At 38.5% G+C, this 23,012-nt stretch overlaps 1 protein-coding gene across 1 annotated transcript in view; it reads left to right on the forward strand.

Annotated features, from left to right (window-relative positions):
- The window catches only part of GLDC (glycine dehydrogenase (decarboxylating)), a 25,371-nt gene extending 2,359 nt beyond the window's left edge, over positions 1-23,012 (forward strand). Inside the window, 22 exon segments of the mRNA XM_009079213.1 lie at positions 369-446; positions 1,135-1,282; positions 1,524-1,720; positions 4,662-4,758; positions 5,731-5,836; positions 7,101-7,218; positions 7,220-7,229; positions 7,983-8,063; positions 8,617-8,714; positions 9,213-9,297; positions 9,389-9,430; positions 10,882-11,024; positions 11,899-11,980; positions 14,626-14,751; positions 15,580-15,729; positions 16,163-16,275; positions 16,884-17,025; positions 18,576-18,687; positions 19,351-19,446; positions 20,623-20,795; positions 21,459-21,539; positions 22,393-23,012. Of these exon segments, the coding sequence (XP_009077461.1) occupies positions 369-446; positions 1,135-1,282; positions 1,524-1,720; positions 4,662-4,758; positions 5,731-5,836; positions 7,101-7,218; positions 7,220-7,229; positions 7,983-8,063; positions 8,617-8,714; positions 9,213-9,297; positions 9,389-9,430; positions 10,882-11,024; positions 11,899-11,980; positions 14,626-14,751; positions 15,580-15,729; positions 16,163-16,275; positions 16,884-17,025; positions 18,576-18,687; positions 19,351-19,446; positions 20,623-20,795; positions 21,459-21,539; positions 22,393-22,536 (2,422 nt within the window). The 3' untranslated portion in view covers positions 22,537-23,012.

Here is a 23,012-nt window from a genome sequence, read left to right on the forward strand (position 1 = left end):
TGATGGCTCATGTTTATTTATCCAGGGCAGCACTGAAAATCTGTAGTAAAGACCATAGTTGTATTCCTTTGAAAGAGTATGTGTGTGGAGTCATTCCCACAGCTTCTGAAATAGGCTCTTTGTTCTGTTTCATAGTCTGTTTTAATTTTTTTCACGTATGAGTCTCATTTGAGTGCCTGAAATGAACTTTCTTATTCTAAGTGCACCAGAACATTCAATCCTACACTTAATCTGGTTATAATAGCCAATATTCAAAACCGCCTTTTAATTTAGGAAAACTCACTTCTTGATTCAAAATTATTTCATTTCCATGGAAAACAATATATTCTTGATAAGTAAATCTTCTTTTTTCTTTTTTTTTTTAACAGACACAACAAAAGAAGAAAGTTCTATGTAGATGCTCGATGCCACCCTCAAACTATAGCAGTGGTCCAAACTAGAGCAAAGTAATATTTTTCTCTGTTTTCCACCATATATTTTCACTTTCATTTTTCATCTGTGCCTCTTAACCATATACCTAACATTTTTGGAATATAGGATTATGCTTTCTTTGCAAACTTGAAGCAGGCATCTGTTATCATTTGGCATTGCTTCTACTTTTCCATTCAACTACAACTGCAAAGAAATTAAAACTGTTTAAAAAGAGACTAAACATATGATAAAAAGAAAATATTTTCTCTGTAAGGTGTTGCAAAATATATACATTTGATTGCTGAATTCAGTCTGGTAATTTTTTTTTTTCTAGGAAATTAATTACCCTATGTAGCAAGTCTTCTCTTTCAGTGGAAGCTAAATCCATTTATAGTTTACTGTTTGAAGTAATCGTCTTCTAGAAACATGACTTATTTCTCAAATTTAAACATCCTAAAGAACCAAATGTTAATAGGACATATCTTATGCATCCTCTGCTTGGCTTTGCTCCATATTTCTGAAGATAATATCAAATTAAATTATTCTTAAATTCTGTATACCATGACATGAAACTTTTTCAATGTTTAATGTTGCAAGATATCATTAATGCTCTGAATGTTAAAGAAAAATGTCATATATGAGTCCACGGAAATATGTCATTAAGTATCACTCCAGTGTAGGAAGTGGCTTGAATATGTTTCCTTCTGTATGGTTTTTTTACAGTTATACAGGTGTTATTACTGAGCTCAAATTACCCCATGAGATGAATTTCAATGGAAAGGATGTCAGTGGAGTGTTATTTCAGTATCCAGACACTGAAGGGAAGATCGAAGACTTCTCTGAACTTGTTGAAAAAGCTCATCAGAATGGGGTAAAGTAAATTTTATTGGTCTCACAGATACCAGTCTCATGCATCGACAGCCAAGTTTGTAGAAACTGTTACATGAGATACTGTCTAAGCTCCATGCTGTCAATAACCGTTACAACCATTGCAGCTCATCTCTGTGCAAGTGATATGGAATGATTCGAAGCTATGTTTAAAAACTTAGCTCTTGTGCAAACACTGTTGCTTCAGAAAATAGGCTGACTACTCTGTGCACTTTTGTTCTCAGACTCTCGCCTGCTGTGCTACTGATCTTCTGGCTCTCTGTATCCTGAAGCCACCTGGAGAGTTCGGGGTAGATGTTGTCCTGGGTAACTCCCAGAGGTTTGGCGTGCCGCTATGCTATGGGGGACCCCACGCGGCATTCTTTGCTGTCAAGGAAAATCTAGTGAGAATGATGCCGGGCAGAATGGTGGGTGTTACAAGGTAAGGGCTCGCTTCACCGTTAAGTGTCTTCAGCAAAAGCTGGAATCATAGCATGATAGTCCTTAAGGTTGGAAAAGACCTCCAAGGTCATCAAGTCCAACTGTCAACCCACTTCCACCATGTTCACCACTAAACTATGTCTTCTGGTGCCATATCCACATGTTTTTTAATACTTCCAGGAATGGTGACACCACCAGTTCCCTAGGCAGCCTGTTCCAATGCTTTACAACCCTTTCTGTGAAATTTTTTTTTCCTAATATCCATTCTAAACTACCTTGGCAGAACTTGAGGCCATTTTATTTCATCCTGGCACTTGTTACCTGGAAGAAGAGACCAAAGCCCACCTCACTACAATCTCCTTTCAGGGAGCTGTAGAGTGTGATAGTATGCCTTTAGACACTTTAACAATGCATAGGAAACCATAATAATCCACACTATGACCATCTTGTGCAGCCTTTGTGAGTAACAGTTGATGAGGCAGCCTGATGCTTTACAACCCTTTCTGTGAAATTTTTTTTTCCTAATATCCATTCTAAACTACCTTGGCAGAACTTGAGGCCATTTTATTTCATCCTGGCACTTGTTACCTGGAAGAAGAGACCAAAGCCCACCTCACTACAATCTCCTTTCAGGGAGCTGTAGAGTGTGATAGTATGCCTTTAGACACTTTAACAATGCATAGGAAACCATAATAATCCACACTATGACCATCTTGTGCAGCCTTTGTGAGTAACAGTTGATGATGGTGTTGTGCCAACATTTTTTCTTCAAAACTGTGAAAATAAGTTGCTTCCAGTTTTGAGGAAACAAACTTCAAGAATTCCATTTGTGTGGAACGAAGCTGTGAACTGTCTGTAGTGCATTTGGCAATGTGGGATAAAAAGATAACCAAAACAGCAGAGTGGAATCATCATGATTGGATGAGGCTTTGCAAGCTAACTTATTGTGCTTATTCTGTACAGTTATAATTTCTTGTCTGACATCCAGTCTTAAAAAACATATATGGAAAGAAGTAGAAAATTCAGCAAACCTCACAAATAATCAAGAAGGAATTTAATCTATTTCAAATTTTAGTCAAGCTTAAACAAAACAGAGAAATAGTGTGTAAAATCTTGCCTCTAATTTTTGTTACTGGTGATGTACTTTGAATTTTGACAAGATGTCTAGTAAGTAATAATTGAAATGCAAAGCAATTGTCACTGAGAAGACTGCATATCATAAGCACAGAAGCTATTCAGAAGTACTTAAGTGACCAAAAGAAGTAATAACATTCACAGTTATCAATAAGCTTAGAAATATTTAATTTATATAATATTTCTTCATCATCTTTCTGCATCTCAAGAATGTTGGAAAAGAAAGAGTTACAATGGAAAAAGCTATGATACTTCCTCAATGCATCTTTCTTCCATGAATTTTTGCAAGTTTTTGATCACGAGATCACAGGATGATTGAAATTGGACAGGATCTCTGGAGGCTATCTGGACCAGCCTCACTGCTCAAGCTGGGTCACCTAGAGTCAGTAGCCCAGGACATTGTCCAGGTGTCTCCTTAGGATCTTCAAGTAAGGAGACTTCACAGTTTCTCTGACCAACCTGTGCCAGTGCTTAGTCACCCTTACAGTGAAAAGGCATTTCCTTTTGTTTAGTGGGAACCTCCTGTGTATCAGTTTGTGTGCATTGCCTCTGATCCTGTTCCTGGGCACTGCTGATAAAAGCCTGGTTCTATCCTCTTTTCACCCTACCTATTGCTGATGTCCCTCCTGAGCCTTCTCTTCCCTCAGCCTTTCCTCATAGAAGAGGTGGCCCTGTTCCTTTGACATCTCTGTGGTCCTGCACTGGGATGTCTCCATTACCTCAGTATCGCTCTTGCACTGATGAGCCCGAAGTGGACACATCATTCTATGTGAATGGCTGAAGGGAGGGCAGGGATCACCTCCCTTGTTGTCAACACTCCTCCTAATGCAGTCCAGGTTACCATGTGCTTCCTTTGCTCTATGGGCGGATTGCTCACTCATGTGCAATTTGGTGTCCTCTGGGACTCCCAGGGTCTTTTGCCAAGCTGCTTTCCAGCTGGGTAGCCCCAGCATGTACTGGTGCATGGGGCTCTTTGCTAGGTGCAGGACTGTGCACCTCCTTTACTGAACTTCATGAGGCTCCTGTCAGCCCACTTCTCCACCCCACTAAGGTTCTTCTGGATGGACTAAGGGTGAACTGCCCTGCATAGTAAAAATCCCCAAACAACTGCCAGAGTAAAAATGACTTAAGTATCATAAAACTGGTGTGCACACACTTGAGGCAAGCAGTCTAGCTATTCAGATCCCCACATATGTACATATATGTTTATATATATGTGTGTGTACAGAGTTTATTCGTTTCCTTTTGTGGCTTGTCTGAAAGTTCTCATAGTTTTAATGGGTAGTAGATTGGCTCTCACCTCTCCACTTTTCATATTGTTAGAAATGCCAAAAAGTGTCCTCTTAAAGGATGGATTGGCCAGAGTTATCTCAGTTATATCCTTCAGTTATTTCATACACCATTGTTGGACAGAGTTTTTTTTATATATGAACTCAACATGCTCTCACTTGACATCATTAGAAAAGATGTTTCCTTCTCAATGTTTGTTCAAATTAAGTTCTGGATTTCTAGTCAGTTAAAATAGTTGCAATAATCTGTGTCAGTTTAAGGCAAATACCAAGTTCTGCTGTAGTATGCTTAGAAATTTCACTTCATGTTCTACCTGACCAGTGATGATGTAAATAGAAATCTAGAGAGTTTAGTCTTGCTCTGGTATCTTAGCTGTCCTGACTTATGCTTTATTCTCTCCAGCACCTTTCTGTCTCTGAGGATAGAAAAGTAGTTTTAGGTCAGCATGCATAAAGGCCAGTGTCATGATTTACATCAATTTTAAAGTAACAGAAACAACATTTTCACTTGTGACTTAGAGATGCAAGTGGAAAGGAAGTGTACCGACTTGCTTTGCAAACACGAGAGCAGCATATCAGGAGGGATAAAGCTACCAGCAACATCTGCACAGCACAGGTAACTTTTCATGCTTTATTTTCAGTGCTAGAAAGGAACAAGTTGAACAATTCGAGTTAGTTTTACTTTTGAGAGTTTTTAACCAGAAAACTGAAGGACATTGAAATGTTCTGGTTTTTGTGCATTTCTTTTGAGTCTTTTGAAAAATGTATATGCTTGAAAGAAGAGTACTAATATCTCTTTCCTTTAATAGAGACTGTAGTCCTGAATTCTTGCATTGTCATGAATATGTCTGTCTTGTAGCATGAACATCACTGAGTAGTGCTATGTTTGTTATAAACAAGAGAGATTTCTTAATGAAACAGAAGGGAATTCCAATGACCTGAAATTTCCCACTCAAGGCAAAATAAATAAATTTTAAAATTCTAAAACCAATTGTGATAATATTTTTGTCTGTGATTTGATGTGAAAATACCACATCATCACAGAAGTATCTTTATGGGAAAATACCATAATTAAGTAATTATCCAATATAGTTATCTTCAACATGTCTGCACAAAACTTCAGCCAGACAAGGTCATAACATTTTTTGCTCCTATCATTGTTTTGCTCATGCTCTTAATGTTGTGCCAGATTTTGAGGAGGGATTATTAATACTAAATCAGGCTTAATTACTTAGTATTCATGAGATACTCAATACATCTTTTGTACCAGTCCTAAACAATGAGTTCCTGTGAGACTAGCTTTACTTGAAACTCTTCAAATGTCTTTGTTGCAGTAGTTGAATTTAAGTAGGTGTTAAATGCTAACACAGTTACCTTTCAAAGGGTGTTGAATTCATAGTCAGTGCTTACAGTTTCATAAAAGCATTTTGCCTTCTCCTCGTTTTATTTTGTAGGCCAAATGTGATCAACTATAACATCAGCTGAGGATACCTAGTTGTTTCAGGGTGCTAAAGAAACATTCCATTACTCTAACATGAAGAAATGTTTGCTAACAATAGCAGTGTCTTAAACTATATTTGTATCCTAGGCTCTTCTGGCTAACATGTCAGCCATGTTTGGTGTATACCATGGGTCTGATGGGTTAAGGCATATTGCAAGACGGGTACACAATGCTGCTCTGATCTTGGCTGAAGGTGAGTATTTAATGTCTACAGAAATTGTTCTTAAATCCTTGCCCCTTCTTAAATAATACATCTTCCTAAATAAACTATCAGGGTGCAGGTAAAGGGGGGTTGTTGACTAATGTGTGTTCTCTCAGCTCTAGAGAGACCATTTTAATACAAAATTCAGAGCTGATGTGTCTGTGCTTTCTGATAATGACATCCAAGCATTATATATATATGTGATAGGAATTTACAGACATTGTTTCTGTTTCCTTGGGAAACTAACAAAAGTATACAGAGTGAATTTCTAGATGATTCTATTGAAATGCTGTTTGCCAGCTGCTGCCTCAGTTACTGAACGATCCTAGTTTACACAGAGAAATCTGCACAGAGTATTAATAGTATAGGAAAAGAAGGTAATGAGATTAAAGAAATAGGAACATTTCAGTTAAATTGGGTGGAGTATTGTATCTGCTGTGAACATGAAATCCCAAAGCTTCATAGCTAACCAAAAGCACATAATCTATAGCAGAAAACAGCAACTGAATCTGAACTATGTGGTCTGGTAGGTTTTTTTTTCACTGGTACTGACTATCGTCAGAAGGAGCTATGCAAAACTAGAGTGTTTGGAGAAAAGGGATTATTGCCACAACTATCCATGCTTTATTTGCCAGTTTACCTGGAAGAACTTCTGCTATTGTGAAAAGCACTAGGCTCTAAACTCTGTTATGGCAAGCTCTGTAACAGTTAATATCCATTCATATAATGTTTCTTTGTAGTCTTATGATTTTGTCCTTATTGCATTTATATACTAGCTCTGCCGCTGTATATATTTCATTTGTTGTATCAGAAGGATCTTCCTTGGAGTCAATCTGCATTATTAATTAGGTCTGAATCTGACTTTGTTGCATTTCATGCACAGTGACATTTCACTACAAAGCTGGAGGTTTGCTGCTCTTTGCACAAGGGGAATATTTTGCTTTATTATGTACAAGTATTTACTTGTGGGACAGATGGTGTTGTTAGAATTGTCATGGTTAGAAGAGACCTTTTAAGATCATCAAATCCAGCAGTTAACGTGGCAGTCCACTGTAGCCCCTAAACACTAAACCGTATCTTCCGGCACCAGATCCAGATGCCTCTTAAACACTTACAGGGATGGTGACTCCACCACCTCTGTGGGCAGCCTATTGCTTACTTATTTCCTGTTGCTTTTTGTTATGCAGCTACTGCCTGCGCAAACAATACAGTATGCATATAATAATAATATAATATAATTATTGTTTTTTTGTAGGTCTCAGGAGAGCTGGTCATAAACTACATCATGATCTGTTCTTTGATACCTTGACGATCACGTGTGGATGCCCAGTCAAGGAGGTTTTGGACAGGGCAGCTCTTAGAAAGATAAATTTATGATGGCAGAGTAAGCAACTTTCTAGACTTCTGATAAATTAAGAAATTTTGTAGTATGACTTTTTCTTCATAAAGTTTCTAATCATTACATGTGCTAAACAACAAAATTATTTAGCACGTAATTTGCTCAGATATATCAGTCAATTATAAAGATAGTATAAAGAATGAAATTGTTAAGCAATACACTGAACTTCCAGAAATAATAATTGTATTTTCATTTTATGTCTGTTGAAAAAGATTGTCTAATTGTTTCGTGTTAAATACGCCACCAGGGGTTAGAGTGGGGAGACTCTAAAACTTAGTGATAAAATACAACATGACATCCAGAATTCAGGTCCTGTGGCAGTGCCTAAAGACACATGGGAATTTAGACATTCTGGTAGGCACTAAGGACTCTTGGTGAAGTGTGGTATGTTATGTAAATTGGGATGGGAGGAGGGGGTTTCATAGCAAAATGGGCAAGTTTCCCATTAAGTGGAAAACAGACACACTGGAATAGAGGTCACAAGTCTCAAAGCTTGTGAGCCATCTGGTTTGGATGGTTTAGCAGGGTAAAGGAAGGAACTAGAAAATTTTATGTGACTAAAATAAATTTATGTATCTATTAAGTAAAATGAAGTGACATTTGCATATTGTTGGACAGATTGATTTTTCCCCCCTTTTTTTCCTCCTGTATTTCTGGCATATTTTTCTTGACCAGAACAAATGTACTATGCCTCTAGAATTAACAGCTTTCTGTAATTACTGTTGCTTTTATCCATAGCTTGGAGTATCACTTGATGAAACTGTCAATGAAAAAGATCTAGATGACATATTATGGATTTTTGGTTGCGAGTCTTCTTCTGTAAGTACATGATAGATGATATGGTTTAAATTATCTGAATGCTTCAGTTTAGTGAAAAGCAAAGCTGCTCTTGAGACAGTGAGTGTCTATATGCTGACCATTTGTTAAATACTGAGAATTTCAGATCCTCTCTTAAAGAGAGGGACAGTATTAGACAATAATGATTAATGTAGTGTCATTTTCTGATTGTGACACATAGTTCTGTCAGTCAGCTTGGACACCTTGCATTTACTCTATTACTTCTTTAGTAAGGGTTAGGACATGGTGGTCAATTATTTCTTTCCCACTGGGATTTTTGTTGGGTGTCATTAGTAAACAGCAGCAACATTTCTAAGATGAGAACTACTGAGACTTCTGTACCCAGTTTTAATAACATGCTGTTGTCATGCTAGATATATACAGGTATGTGTGCTAATAATGTTGGGGTTTTTTACCTTAAAAGATGACTAAATCTTGAGGTAAACTGGTAGTATAAGCTAGTTCTGATGGAAACTGACTATGAAAAAAGAAATTTCCTTGAAAGTATTTGACTTCCTCTTTTTTTGTGTCTAAGGAACTCATTGCTGAGGGTATGGGCGAGGAAACCAAAGGCATCCTTAGCACCCCATTTAAGAGAACTTCCAAATTCTTGACACACCAGGTTTTCAACAGGTTTGTGAAACTGCTGTATATTTGGTATTTCTATGGAATCTGGAAATATCTCCTTTCAACAGTAGTAATGGAGTCAGTTGAGGACTGTTTTGTACCTGGATTCGTACAGTCACTCGTTACTCTGAAATAATCTATTTAGTAGCATTTTCAGATTCTTTCTCTTTTTAAATGTGCAGAGCAACACTCATGATCACAATCTGCTGCATTGTACAAGGTATTATTTGAGGATAGTTTCAGCAGACTTACTACATGGATAGTAACTACTTACTACTACATACTACAGCCCTTATATTCCATATTTACTGATAGCATTTTCAAGATGATAATAGGCATTTTTAATCCAAATTGTTATTAGGAAGCTTCAAGTACCCATTTGAAACGAACTACCTTGTATATATTAAAAACTATCCTGGGTCTTAATTCTTTTTTAAAAATTTTTATGTTAGTATCTGGTGTAGCTAATCTGCTTACCTTAACACTGCATTTTTTGTTCTTCAGCTATCATTCGGAGACAGCTATCGTGCGGTACATGAAAAGATTAGAAAACAAAGATATTTCCCTTGTTCACAGCATGATTCCTTTGGTACGTATTTACGAAAAAGAGAAAAAAGTAGGTACTTACATTTGTGTTTATGTATTTCAATAAATACTGATATATGTGTTTGTATTTTTAGGGGTCCTGCACAATGAAGCTCAATAGTTCAGCTGAGCTTGCAGTAAGTAGCAATAATACTGTCCCACTTGAGACCCACATGAGTAAACTACCTAGCCAGAGTCAATGTAGAGAACTAAAGGCTACTCTTGACCTAGTACTGCAGCTGAAGAGGCAGTTTCAGGAGTAGCTAAAGTCATCCTCTCCCTTTTCCACTAGGAAGAAAGTTCTGAAAAGCACAAGTAGTAGTGCAACAACAGTAGGAGACTGGTGGATTTGAAGATGCCATTTTGAAAAAAAATAATGAAAACAATTTTTGAAATTGGATATCACAGTCCTGTTCCCTCATGCAGTGTTACAGAACCTAAATTCTGTCTGTGTTACAAATCTTGCAGTCAAATCCTCAGAAATAAAGAGTCAGGTGGGGCTAGCAATTCATGCTTCTTTGCCAGTCTGGTATTTCTTAGGATAGCTTCCCTTTCCCCAGGTGAAGAGTTCCCACATATTTTCATTTTTCTAGCTGATAGCAACTGAAGCAGAGCTCTAGCCAGGCTGTTTGTGTACCAAATGAGTTTTTGGTTCTAAATGAGCTTCCTTTGCTGTCTTGTCGTTGTGTTCTCGCTTTGATTTTCACTAGATTTCCTTTGTTCCCTTTCTCTCACTGCCTTCTGTATGTCTCCTCCCTTCACTGTTTTCTGTCTTGTAAATCTCTTCTAATTAAAATAGATAGCAACGAAATGTTGTGTACTATTCCACAGATTTTTATCAGTAAGTTTTCCCCCCCTGGAGATAAGTTTCTAGCTTTCTGTGCAAATTTGTTACCGTGTGCAGTCCGTTCTTCCTGACCTTTCTGGAAATGGGTCAGAGGGCTTTTGGGGATCTTTGGGGGTCTTGAGCCCTCTCCTGCCCACTTCTTGGCCTCATCCTGCACTTGTACTTTATTATGTTGTGCTAATCCTCAGAAGCCTGAACAAGGACATTTGTCCCAGAAAATGGTCCATGTCATAACTCTTCATGGACCCTTCTCCAGCCACATCCTGTTCTTTCTTGTGTTTACACAGTGTGCTCTTACCAGCAGTCCTTGATTGGCTCCACAGCTATCCTGCTATCAGTGTTTGAGTCACACACTTGGCCCCCTTACCTTCTGGCCTTCTGCACCACCCTGTGGCTCTAACATCAGTATGGACTTGGTCCACTGAGAAGGGAAAAGGAGAGAAAGAGAGGGAGAGAGACAGAAAGGGACAAATGCATTCTATAAGCTATGTCTAATTTTTGGGGGTAATCTTTTTATAACACCCTGGATCTTAATATGTAATCAGATTACCATTAGACCATGTTGAACATCATACCATTGGCCTTGGCCCACCCAGCCTGTCCAGATTGCTCTGTAGAACCTTCCTACCCTCCAGCAGATCAATGCTCTCACCCAGAACTTCCTTTCTTCGTAGAGTTTAACAACAGAACAGTTTTCTGCAGAATATTTTGTTACAGCATTTTTGGTTTTGTTTTTAATAGCCTATTACGTGGAGAGAATTTGCCAATATCCACCCTTTTGTGCCCCTGGATCAAGCTCAAGGGTATCAGCAGCTTTTCAAGGATTTAGAGAAGGACCTATGTGAGATTACAGGTTATGACAAAATCTCCTTTCAACCAAATAGGTAGGAAATTTGTTTTCTAAACATTTGCGCCTTAATATGATTCCAAAAACTTGTGTCTAAAGAAAATGTGCAAGCCAAAAATGGAAGAAGTTTCTAAAATTAAATTTGTGTTGAATACAAGAATATGAAAGCAAGTGGTTTGTTTTTTTAAAAACTGCGGCACCTTATTTTGTGTCATCTGTTCTAAAACTTCAATGTTTTCCCCTCTCTGAAGGTTTCTGCACCATTGCTTGCTTAAAATGGTGGTGGTATTGGTATTGGTATCCTCCTATGAGCCAAAAATAAAGATTCGAAATTGGAATAAGATGTATGAGCTGACAAATGTATAAATGTTGATACTGGTAATTGGTGCACTAGGTTTGGCTGAAGAATGCCTAGGATCTTCGTGTTCACTGAAATAAATAAAGCAGCATTGGATGAGTACTGCTGCAGCCTGTTTAAGTCCATCGACAGTTTTGTTATAAAAGGAGCAGCAAGAACTTACTTGACACTTAGGATGTCACTGAAAGACTTGTTGTGTTCCATTGTGTACACTATGCTATGCACTTCAGTATTAGTTTGCCTCTCTGTAATCAAGCACATAGTCCCCTGCTAGGTGCTGAAACATGGATCAACTGAGTAACTGAAAGGATTTAACACTGTAGTGAAAGCACATAAAATGGCATAACTTTTGCCATCTACTGTTTTCATCTACATCCAGCTGTTAATGCACATCCATTTGTAGCTTAATGCATGGGATGTGATTCTTTTAATTTGCTGACTCTTGCCTAAAGCCATTGATAACGATTAGGGATGGACAGTTTTGAAACTTTGGCAGAGAGCTGGTACTTTCTGGTTTGCATGCTGTGTAACAGTGTTTGTGTTTCTCTTGCAGTGGAGCCCAAGGAGAGTATGCAGGCTTAGCTGCAATCAAAGCTTATTTAAATGCCAAAGGAGAACGTCATAGGACCGTAAGTGTCAGCACTCGCATGGAGAAGAGCTTAGGGTGGGGAGTGGAGAAAGGAGAGTTGATTCAGCAGCTGGGACCCACATGAAGAGAAACTAGGTTGTGTATATTCACCTGTGACAAGCTTTCAGTATTCCCTACTTCCCTCATGGATCCTGGGCACCATCTTTAAAGTCTTCACAGACCGTGAGAATAAGAAAGGGGAATCTCCAAAGGGTGATTGTACTGTATCTCACTGGGATGGGCTTACAAAACATATGGATGGACCATGTGGTGCTGTGCTTTGTGGCTAAAGCAGTGTTAATAACACAGAGATGTTTTGGCTCTTGGTGAACAGCACTTTCACAGTGTCCAGGCTTTCTCTCTATCCCACTCTGCCCTGCCCTGCCCCTGCTCTTTCCCCAGCAAGAAGGCTGAGTGTGGGGAAGAGGCTGGGAAAGACACAGCCAGGACAGCTGACCTCAGCTTACCAAAGGGTTATTTTATGTTTTATTGCTCATCAATAAAAGCTCAGGGAAAGGAGGACAAATCAGGAAAGGACATAATTATGGCAGTTTAATTCCCAAGCAACCATTACATGTACTGGACATATGGCCACCCATGGAAAGAAATGGATGAATGAAGAACAGGTGCTGGTTGCTACCATGATGTTGCACCAGTGGCAGTATTGGCACCAACCATGACTCCATGGTTACCATCCATAAGTTGATTCATCTACTGGAGAGCCAAGGAGTGATAAGCAAGACTTCATAACCCTTAAATAGCCCTGTAAGGCCAATGCAAAAAGTATGACTGCATGTGGACGTTAACAGTGGACTATCATGGACTGAAGGAAGTGATGACACCATTGTGTGCTGCCATGTGGGACAAACTAAAACTCCAGTATAACTGGGAGTCAAAGGCAGCCAAACAGCATGCCACGATTTTTACTCAGTGGGAAGTGACATTAGGTTGAAATTTTATTCTTTGAACTGTTGCCTTCTGATTATCCATGTATGCTTTGCTCTTTCACTTATTCTGTGCTAGATCTTTGGGTATGTGAGTGTCTGTAATCATTCTGTACTTCAAAATACCCAGAGGTTAAGTCTACAGGAGAGAGATTGAGCCTGGGGACTGCTTGTGGTTGCTCACACTTTACAAATTTCAGATGTTACAGTAAAATCAAAATACTCTTGGGAAAAAAAGAAGAGCAAAGAAAAGAAAAAAGAAAAAGAAAAAGAAAAAAAAAGAAAAAAGAAAAGAGAAAAGAAAAGAAAAGAAAAGAAAAGAAAAGAAAAGAAAAGAAAAGAAAAGAAAAGAAAAGAAAAGAAAAGAAAAGAAAAGAAAAGAAAAGAAAAGAAAAGAAAAGAAAAGAAAAGAAAAGAAAAGAAAAGAAAAGAAAAGAAAAGAAAAGAAAAGAAAAGAAAAGAAAAGAAAAGAAAAGAAAAGAAAAGAAAAGAAAAGAAAAGAAAAGAAAAGAAAAGAAAAAAGAAAAAGGCCACAAAATGTTGACCTTTACACTGAAATGACCTTTTATCCTGACTGGAGAAAGTTATTAAACCAGCAGTTGAAGCTTCCTGCAGTTGGCCTCGTTTGGATTTTGGTGCCCTCCCATGGGAAAAAAAGAGTATGGGCATGAATTGACAGCTCACATCACTCGGCTTTGTTGTCTGATGAAGAACGTGTGTACCCAGTGAGACGGAGTGGCCACCTACACTCCCTTTACATTTCTGTGATGCAGCTAAAATGACTACGGATGTGGCAGCATTGAGGCTGGGATGTTTGTGTTTTGGGATGTTCCTGTGTTTTGAAGCAATTAACATTGGTCTCAGCATCTCTGTGGAACGTGAGTTCCAGGAACCGTCATGCAGTTTCTCATGAAAACAAAGTGCTCTATATTTATTTAACAAAGCTAAGTTTGGAAAACTTAATAAACTTAGTTAAAATTTTTCAAGCGAGTCATAATAGACAAATGTTTCAATATCCTCATTAAACAGAAAAAAAGGATTTTTTTGTTTCTTTTTTAGAGAAGACATATTTATTTTCTTTAGAAGGGGTGGAATTCCTAGCAAATGTCTGGAAATATCCTGGCCTCCATTTTCCTGTCACTAAGGAGAGCCTACATTTATTTCAGTAAAAGTACTTCTCTTTTTTTCCTTTTCAAATCACTGTATAGAGCATAGTAAGTAGCTCTCTGAAACTGTTTGTCTATAGCCAAAATATTTCAGTCTAAGTTTTTTGTTTTGCGTGGAATACAGAAGAAAATGCTTTGTATGTCAGCTGAAGTTTTATTGGAAACTTGGAATTAGAGATTTTCTTATCAAGTCATTGTACATATGGAGACTGATTACTGTAAGGAAAAAGGCAGAGTGGCAGGAAAGGATTTTAAATGTGAGTATCTGAGATAATATTCTGGAACTGCAGCCCTAAGTATGATCATGCAGCAAATGAAACTTTACTTTGCTAATAGGTATTTAGACACTGATACCTGAATGGGTTTTCTTCAGAAAAATTGAGCTGCATCTTTCAGTACAGGAGGCAATTTGCCAGTAAACATACCCTCAGGATCTCTTTTGGAAACTTTGATAATGAGTTGTAGCTGAGCATAGACAATAATGTTTTCATATGTTTTTAACTAGTTAAACTTCAGTCCCTGCCTTTTTTTTTCCTTCTAAGGTTTGCCTTATTCCTAAGTCTGCTCATGGTACAAATCCAGCAAGTGCACAAATGGCAGGGATGAAGATTCAGCCAATTGAAGTGGATAAAAATGGGAGCATTGATATCCCACATTTAAAAGCAATGGTGAGTATTTAATTATCTTTAATTTTCAAGGCAGGAACACTCCTTCTTCTCTGAAGGTAATAGTGTTGGCAGCTGAAGCAGATTTTTCTTTGAGAGAAAATAGGTCAATAATAGTGAATACATGCTTGGAAAGGACTCCGACACTAACCATGTGACACTTGTGAGATTTCTTTGAATTTGAGGATCTTTGGTGCAGGAGTGGCTCAAAGAGTCTTTCTACACAGTAGGCTCTTTTATAGCAGACCCTTTTGGTCCACATCTAGTATTTGAAATGAATGAACCATGTTCATGAATGTGAAGCATTTGAAACCGCACTTCAGCCTTCTCTTAGCAAAGTTCAAGTACACCTCTGCTGGGGAAGGTGTTGCTAAGCAACTTTTTTTCTCCTTTTTTGAGTAGATTGGCTGCAGGTGAATCTTGGGATGCAAGGGATTAGCAGGACACATTTCTATATTTGAGCAGACTTTGATGGTTGTTGCGTTGCTGAAAGTGGGAGTATATCACATTGCCTTGAAGTCCAGATGTTTCACTTGGCTTGTCTGAAGGTCCCAGAAGTGACTATTATATATATGTACCTTTTAATACCATACCTTCTTACCTAATTTAAAATTCTGATTTATTGAGAAAACACTCTTTTTTTCCACAAGCATTGCTGAAGGAACGAGCGCAGTGTCCGTTGCTGACTACAAATTACTTTGACTATTTGCTGATAGACTTGTTCTCCTCCTGTAAAACATTCGATGACTTTAGTTACAATTTTGTGGTAAAAGTTTTGAGAAGCTTTAGGAGCCACAACGACCTTTTTTCGCTCCCTTTCCCTGCCACCAGGTGGACAAGCACAAAGAGAACTTGGCAGCCATCATGATTACATACCCTTCCACCAACGGTGTGTTTGAAGAGGAGATCGGAGATGTGTGTGACCTCATTCACAAACATGGAGGCCAAGTTTACTTAGATGGAGCAAATATGAATGCTCAGGTACAAAATCTCTTAGGCAGATTTATTACTGCTGGGAATCCTTGGAATAAAAATAGCACAGGAGTACTCAGTTCAGACCATAACACAGCAGTGTTTGGGGGAGGAGGTGAGGCTTCCAAGAACAGTAGTAAAAATTAGATAGTGAAAGTAATTCTCTTTTATTTCATTTTGTGTTAAAATATGTTGTAAAATGTATGAGTTGTTCACCTATATTGGCTCAGTCTGTCCAGTCTTTATCAAAGACATTCTCTACAGAAATAATTAAGAATTCCTAAAGCAAAAAATTGTTTGCATCAGTTCTTGTTTATGATGCATCATAATAAGAAAAGCATAAAAGATATACAGTCTCTTTCAACCTGTTTTTCTGGAATGAAGTAACAGGTCTTAAAATGGCATGTGAAGAATGCTTTGAAACAGAGTATTCCCTTCACAGGTGGGTCTGTGTCGTCCTGGAGATTATGGTTCTGATGTCTCTCACTTGAATCTTCACAAAACCTTTTGCATTCCCCATGGAGGAGGAGGACCTGGAATGGGACCAATTGGAGTGTGCGTATCTCTTTATTAGCCTTTCCTTGAAGAAATAAATATACAACCCTTAGCAAATCTTGGTTGGAAGTTCACTTCAGTACAGAGCTGTGAATGGGAGAGGTGTACTGTTGTTTGTAAACTTTTGTCATTCTCCAGCATAGTCCTGTGCTGATCTCATAAATGGTGATGTTCACCTGTATTCCTAAACGCTGAATGCCATGTTGGCCTTTTAGTGTCCATGGTAGTCCTCACTCAGCAGTCCATTTCCTGAGTAAATGCAGAGATGATCTGTGGACTTTGAGGACTGATACACAGAAGTAGTTACATGAGCTATGTGAATCTATCCTGTAGAGTATTCACATTTTCTTAAAAGCAAATAATCTTGTTTAAAGAAAGTAATATTTGAGTAGCTCCATGAATATCTTGTGATATAGGCTGACAATTGAGTGCCATGCTCCATTTGCACCAGTTAACATCAATAAACTTTCTTCTGAAAAAGGCATAGGCCAGACTTCCTGAAGGACTGTATTCGGAAACAAGATGAAGAGAAACCACTGCTGAAACTGTCTGTATCTGGTAACACAGGAACACAGATTTAAGTTCTAAAATCCATGTTTCTGTTTTAGGAAGAAACATTTGGCTCCCTACTTGCCTACCCACCCTGTCATCAAAATACAGCCGGATAAGGATGCGTGTCCTTTGGGTACTGTCAGTGCTGCACCTTGGGGTTCCAGTGCTATATTGCCGATTTCCTGGGTATATATCAAGGTGTGTAGACTTTTGTAAGGAGTACCAGCTGGGGTTCTGGTTCTGTTTCAAGTCCAATGACCACTGGGAGCACATGAACAGGTCTAAGAGCAGCTCATCATAAGATGTTTGCACAGACTGAAATGCAAGTGACTGTGGCACATTCATGGGTTATTTACATCCATTTAACCTCCTTGTTTTCTAGCAGGACAATGGAACTGCCTATTGCCATCTGTTGCCATGGGAAAGGATGTCAGGACAACGGCTATCTCTGTGCAGCCTGCTTAAGTCTTTTCCCTCTTGTCTGTAATAATTCTTGAGACAAATGGACACCAAGCAGAAAACGGCAATCAGGCTTGTCCCTGTGTAGTCTCTGATACTGAAGTTTTCATGTTTTAATGCTGCTTACTAATTACTGCTCTTCTAAGAATATTTTTAGTTATATGCTGCAGTATTGTTACACTTGAATTGTATGTAACACTTAGCTTTCCAATATCCTGAATTCCAGGAGAGTTTACTGAATTTGAAAACTGAACCTATTTTTTTGAATATACATATATGGAAGTGTTCAGCCAACAGAGATGAGTGTAGATTCAAATTCTGTTTGAGAAGAGGGTGTGTTGGGACTCTGAGCAACATTTAAAGCTTTCAGTGACAAGAAGAGATGGGGAATAGTGAACACAAGGGCAGTGTCATTCAGAGTGCTCTGTTGCCATTTTGATACTCAAACCACGGAAACTTCTGCTTCAGGGGAAACCAGCTCTTGTGGAATTCAAAATGAGCAAATATGAGCTGGTGCAACTTCAGTGATGGCATTTCAGCTGTGGGTAAAAATTACTTATGACTATAAGATGGTTCCCATTACAGAGTTATTTAAACTCTAGTGAATTTTTAAGGGAAGCTGTTTCTTCACAATGCAAAAATGCCATCTGTTTACTCTGTCCCACCTGAAGAGGCTACCTTGAAGGTTATTTTGGCTTTCTCCTTTGCCAGCTTAACTTCTTAGTGCAATGTTAAGAAATTCAACCACATCTTATTTCCAGCATTGTCCTTTTGCAGTGATTTAACAGAGGAGTAAGTGCATTTGTGTTCATTTGGCTCTGGTCTTTGTTAATGTACAGTATCGTCTGTGACTCACCACCAGCAAGCAGTTTGAGTTGCTGGGATAATCTGTACAGACAGCACACACAGCATTTTGGACACCTCTCTGGACACTGTTTCCCTGGTATGGTGGCAGGCAGCCTGTGCTTTACAACATTCTTGAGTTCTCACTTTTTTCTGTTCACTTCAAAGCCTCTCAGTTTGAGGAAAGGTTGGCTCATGCACTTGTGGTCTTCAAGCTAAACCTCTTATACAGTGAACATTCTCATAATCGATGTATACCAAAGGTGCTGTCAGTTAATACCCAGTGCTTTTTTATGGGTGTTGTGCTGTGTGGAAAGGTGTAATAGCAGAGTGGCAGCCTTAAAACTAGCCAGATGCATCAAGGTGCTATTGTCTATGATGCTTGCCAGTACAAGAGCAGACTTTGCTTGGGAGTGGTTTTAGATCTGTTTCTTCCTGTCTTTCAGACAATGGGAGCAAAGGGCCTGAAACATGCCTCTGAGATTGCTATACTAAATGCAAACTACATGGCAAAGAGGCTAGAGAAGCACTACAAAATCCTTTTCAGAGGAGCAAAAGGCAAGTATTAGACAACGTTTTTTCTTGACTCTTTCTCATGTAGAAGTTGGCTTGCAACATGGTTCTTTTCTAATGCTACGTGACAGATGCATCTTAAACTTCTCTTAATGTTGTTCATAAGGAGAGAAATAACATGCCTCACTGCTTCTGTGGAACTGTTGCAATGAAAATTAAATACCTAGCAGAAAAAACTGCCCGTTTGTAATTAGATGAAATGATGACATAAGATTGGCATCAGATTGCTCTCCCTGAAGTCTAACAGCAGATTAATGAAGAGTAGAAAAAGGAGAAGCTTTGTTCTGGCATAAGATAAAACTGGTTATCTTGATTAATTCAGGATAGCTTAAAACACGAATGGTGTTGGGCCATTGACAAATCCAGTTATTTTTCAGAGTACTTTTAAATTTTAGGAGCTACTTTGACTACTCATTCCTAGTTCTGAGACCTCTTCTTAATGTGACATGGGACACAAAGGGCCAGTGTTCAAATACTGAATTGTGTATCTCTTACCTGATAATTTATCAGGTTCAGTTCTTGCCCAAACGTATATTTTTGATTTTGGCTTTTTGCCATGTGCACCAGAAAACCAGTGACAATAGACTGTTTGGTAGATTGCATTGCTCTCCTAGTAAGTAAACATAGTGTACACATCCTCATTTACAGGTTATGTAGCCCATGAGTTCATTTTGGATACGAGACCTTTCAAAAAAACAGCAAACATTGAAGCTGTAGATCTTGCTAAGAGGCTTCAGGATTATGGTAAGTCAAGTGTCTATTTTTTGAAATAGCAGCGTGAGAATTTCCTAAATCTCTTCGAAAGAGATGCAGAAACATTTCAGTCCTGTGCTTATGGATGGTGAATCTGTCACAGTCATTTCAGGTGTCCTTACGTTCTTTAAGAGCTTGGAGAGATGTTTCCATCAATTGAGTTGTAGGAGCTACTTAGGACTCTGCAGCTACCTCACAGTTTTGTAAACTGCCCCTTCAAATTATTGATTACATGACTCTGAACCATTGGAAGTGAGTGGGTTGGAGCCAAGAGCTTAATAAGATTCCACTAAACAAAAACAAAATATGAAGTAAAAAGGAAAAGAAATACTGTTGAATTAGGATAATGGGATTTAAACACTTCCATCCTGATGTAGTTGATGCAGTTTTGTACACATGCTCTGAAGAATCTGATTGTGGCTGCTCTTTGGCTGCCAGACAAGAGGACCCATTGAACTGCTTGATGTGGTGGAACTGTGCTTCTAATAAATATTCATGCAAGCTGTTAAAACCCTAACCAGTAACACCTCTGGTATAGTCCAAAGTCCAGCTGTGATACTGAAAAACCCACCCTTCTGCTCTTTGTAAGCAGGATTTAAATAGCATGCATGACTGTGGGTAGACTTTTCAGCAGGCACAGAGGTGAGTTACATGGGTAAGTTTAGTAAAGTTCCATTCTCTGCAGCCAAAAGTGTCACAAGACTGAAATTAGTAGTAGTGTGCAGGAAGGGAATCCTGAGACCTTGAGGTAAACCAGGTTTACCAGGGGAGAAATCTATACCTGTCTGATGTTGCCATTCAGCCTAAGGAAGTACAGTGCCAGAACACTTCTATAGATGTGAGTAGCAGTAACAGCAGTAACCCGAGAAAGAAGCAATATACTTTGGGCTGAAAAGTGACAAATCAAAAAGAGCAGGTCTTATAAGTTTCATTAAATCAATGTGTAACTCTATTGTAAATAATACAGGGGTGTTACGCATCAGTGTTAAAAACTCAGATACTTGAAAAGTCTGTCTTGCCTCTACAGCACGCTGCCAACACTACCAATGGGGTCAGTCCTGAAAAGATTATTGTATAGGAAGGGTGAATTTGTGAATCAGTTGCTAGCTAATGCATACAGTATCTCATAGCCTATTGTCAGTGATTGATTTCTTCCATTGTTGTCAGGTTTTCATGCTCCAACCATGTCCTGGCCAGTGGCAGGGACACTTATGATTGAACCAACAGAGTCTGAAGACAAGGGAGAGCTGGACAGATTTTGTGATGCAATGATCAGCATTCGGCAGGAAATTGCTGAAATAGAGGAGGGCAGGATGGACCCCCAAATTAACCCACTAAAGGTAAAACCAAGTTACCAGCATCAGCTTAACCCTTGAGACCTGAGGTTGTATAAACTCATTTCTTGGCCTTTCAGTACTCTTGAGAATTAACTGTGTGCAACAGTGAGCACAAGAACTTGAAATTTGACTTTTTTAGAAACCTTCAGCTTTTTCAAAATTTGAATTTTGACTATTTTAAGTCATAGGTCTGGCCTTTTCTGACAGAGCAGAGAAAGTTGTTTACACAAGCACATAATCTATATTTCAGGGTCATCTCAAAGTAGTGAAGGAGAGCTCCTTGTTTAGCTGGTTTAAGAAGGGACCTAGAATGGCCTTAACATAAAGACTGAGTTAATTATTTTAGCACTGGCAGCACAGAACTGCTACAGGCTCAAGTTCTGTTCAACTCTGTATTGACTTTTAAATACTGGGGGGATTTAGTGAAAAGCTGGAAGCATATTCAAGCCTTGGGTTGTATCTGCAGGCAAACTGAACAAAATCCAAATACTAACTTGCCTCCTGGTTTAAATCTCCTTTTTTTCCCCCCCGATAAACAGTATTCTCAAGAGACTCACCAGACAGTAATTATTATATGTACTAATGTGAAGCTGAAGGAGGGGTCACACTGCTATGTTCAACTGAAGTCAGTAATTTCATGTCCTAAACATGTCTTTTTCCTTGTAGATGTCACCACATACTCTGAACTGTGTCACTTCTTCCAAGTGGGATCGTCCCTATTCCAGAGAAGTGGCAGCATTCCCACTGGTGAGTAAATAATGGGCACCTAGTGGTGTGGTAATACATAAATATGCTTTCTGCTCCGTAGTTTTATTGCCAGTTGGAGATGAAGTAATCTGGTAAGAATAAGAGCCTTAGAGCCATTTTTACTGTTGCTCAATTTTTATGTGTGTGAGCTCTAGCACACTTCCATTAGTTTTGCTTTTGAAGACAAGGAAAGAAGATCTTAAAAAAAAAAAAGTTTCTACACATCAAGTGCAAACTTGAATTTCTAAATCTCAGCACTTCCGCATTCAGTATTCATTCCTATTGGAAAGAGCCTGTTCAGTTCTAACATGCTACACCAGGGGCTCCCAAAATAGAGCCCAACATACTGACATGCAAATCTCCAAAGAACTTAAGGGTGTGACAAGATGCCCCATGGTCAGCATGGAGCAAGCCACAGCAGTGTGGGCCTGCTACAAGTAAAGGTCAGATTGGAGCTGGACTCATCAGACTCACAGTCATAATAGCATAAATGTATGTATGCATTTAGCTTACCTAACCCTAGCCTTTCTCCTCTGAAAGGGAATTGCAATATTTTGTTCTATATACTGTTGCAAAGAGTAAGAATTCAACTGCACCTGTGAAGTTCGCCACCTTGTTACAGGACACAGTTACACTTTTCTAAAAAATCTAAACATTCTTTTGACTGCCACCTCTATTATACATGCTTGTTAACTTCCAGGGACTGCAAGCAGGTTTGAAGGATAGCTTCACTTAAAAAAAAAAATCCACTTTTCCAGCTTTTTTAATTTATGTAAATTTTCTAATGTGTATTATAATCTTCTAGATTTGCTTGGTAGAAAAATTAAGATGTTGGGTTTTTTATCTGTCTTAGCCATTTGTGAAGCCTGAAAGCAAGTTTTGGCCCACAATTGCTCGCATTGATGACATATATGGAGATCAGCATCTGGTTTGTACCTGCCCACCAATGGAAGCCTATGAGTCTCCATTTTCTGAACAGAAGAGAGCATCTTCCTAAGACTCTTTCCAGCTTCCTGCTTTTCTGAGCCTGTCTGGATGGCCTTTTCTTGAGTTCCTGGGGATCTATATAATATGTATATTTTGGATAATCACCATGTTTGTTAATTGAATCACTGCTCAGTTAAAATGTAAATACAATCAGTATGTTAGGTGTAAACAAAATGTGATTGTTCCACAGCAGTTGATGTTGAAGTTGCCTTGATTCAGCATTTTGTCTGTTTCGTGCTAAAGTTTTAACACTTAACACCCAATTTGCCAAGTGGCTTGGAAGATATGGTTAGAAAGGTAGAAAAGATGCAGATGCATAAGGCAATACTAATGAATATTAACTGCAGGAGTAATTGTTTATATTTTGTAAAAAAATTATTAAGTAGATTTTTTAATTTACTAGCAATGCTAGTGGTAATATTTCATACTGATTTTTTTACCTATCAGTGTTAGTTGTCTAATAAAATTGGTCAGAATTTTAAGTGT

Source organism: Acanthisitta chloris, unplaced genomic scaffold, assembly GCF_000695815.1.
Source record: "Acanthisitta chloris isolate BGI_N310 unplaced genomic scaffold, ASM69581v1 scaffold2047, whole genome shotgun sequence".
Lineage (NCBI taxonomy): Eukaryota > Metazoa > Chordata > Aves > Passeriformes > Acanthisittidae > Acanthisitta > Acanthisitta chloris.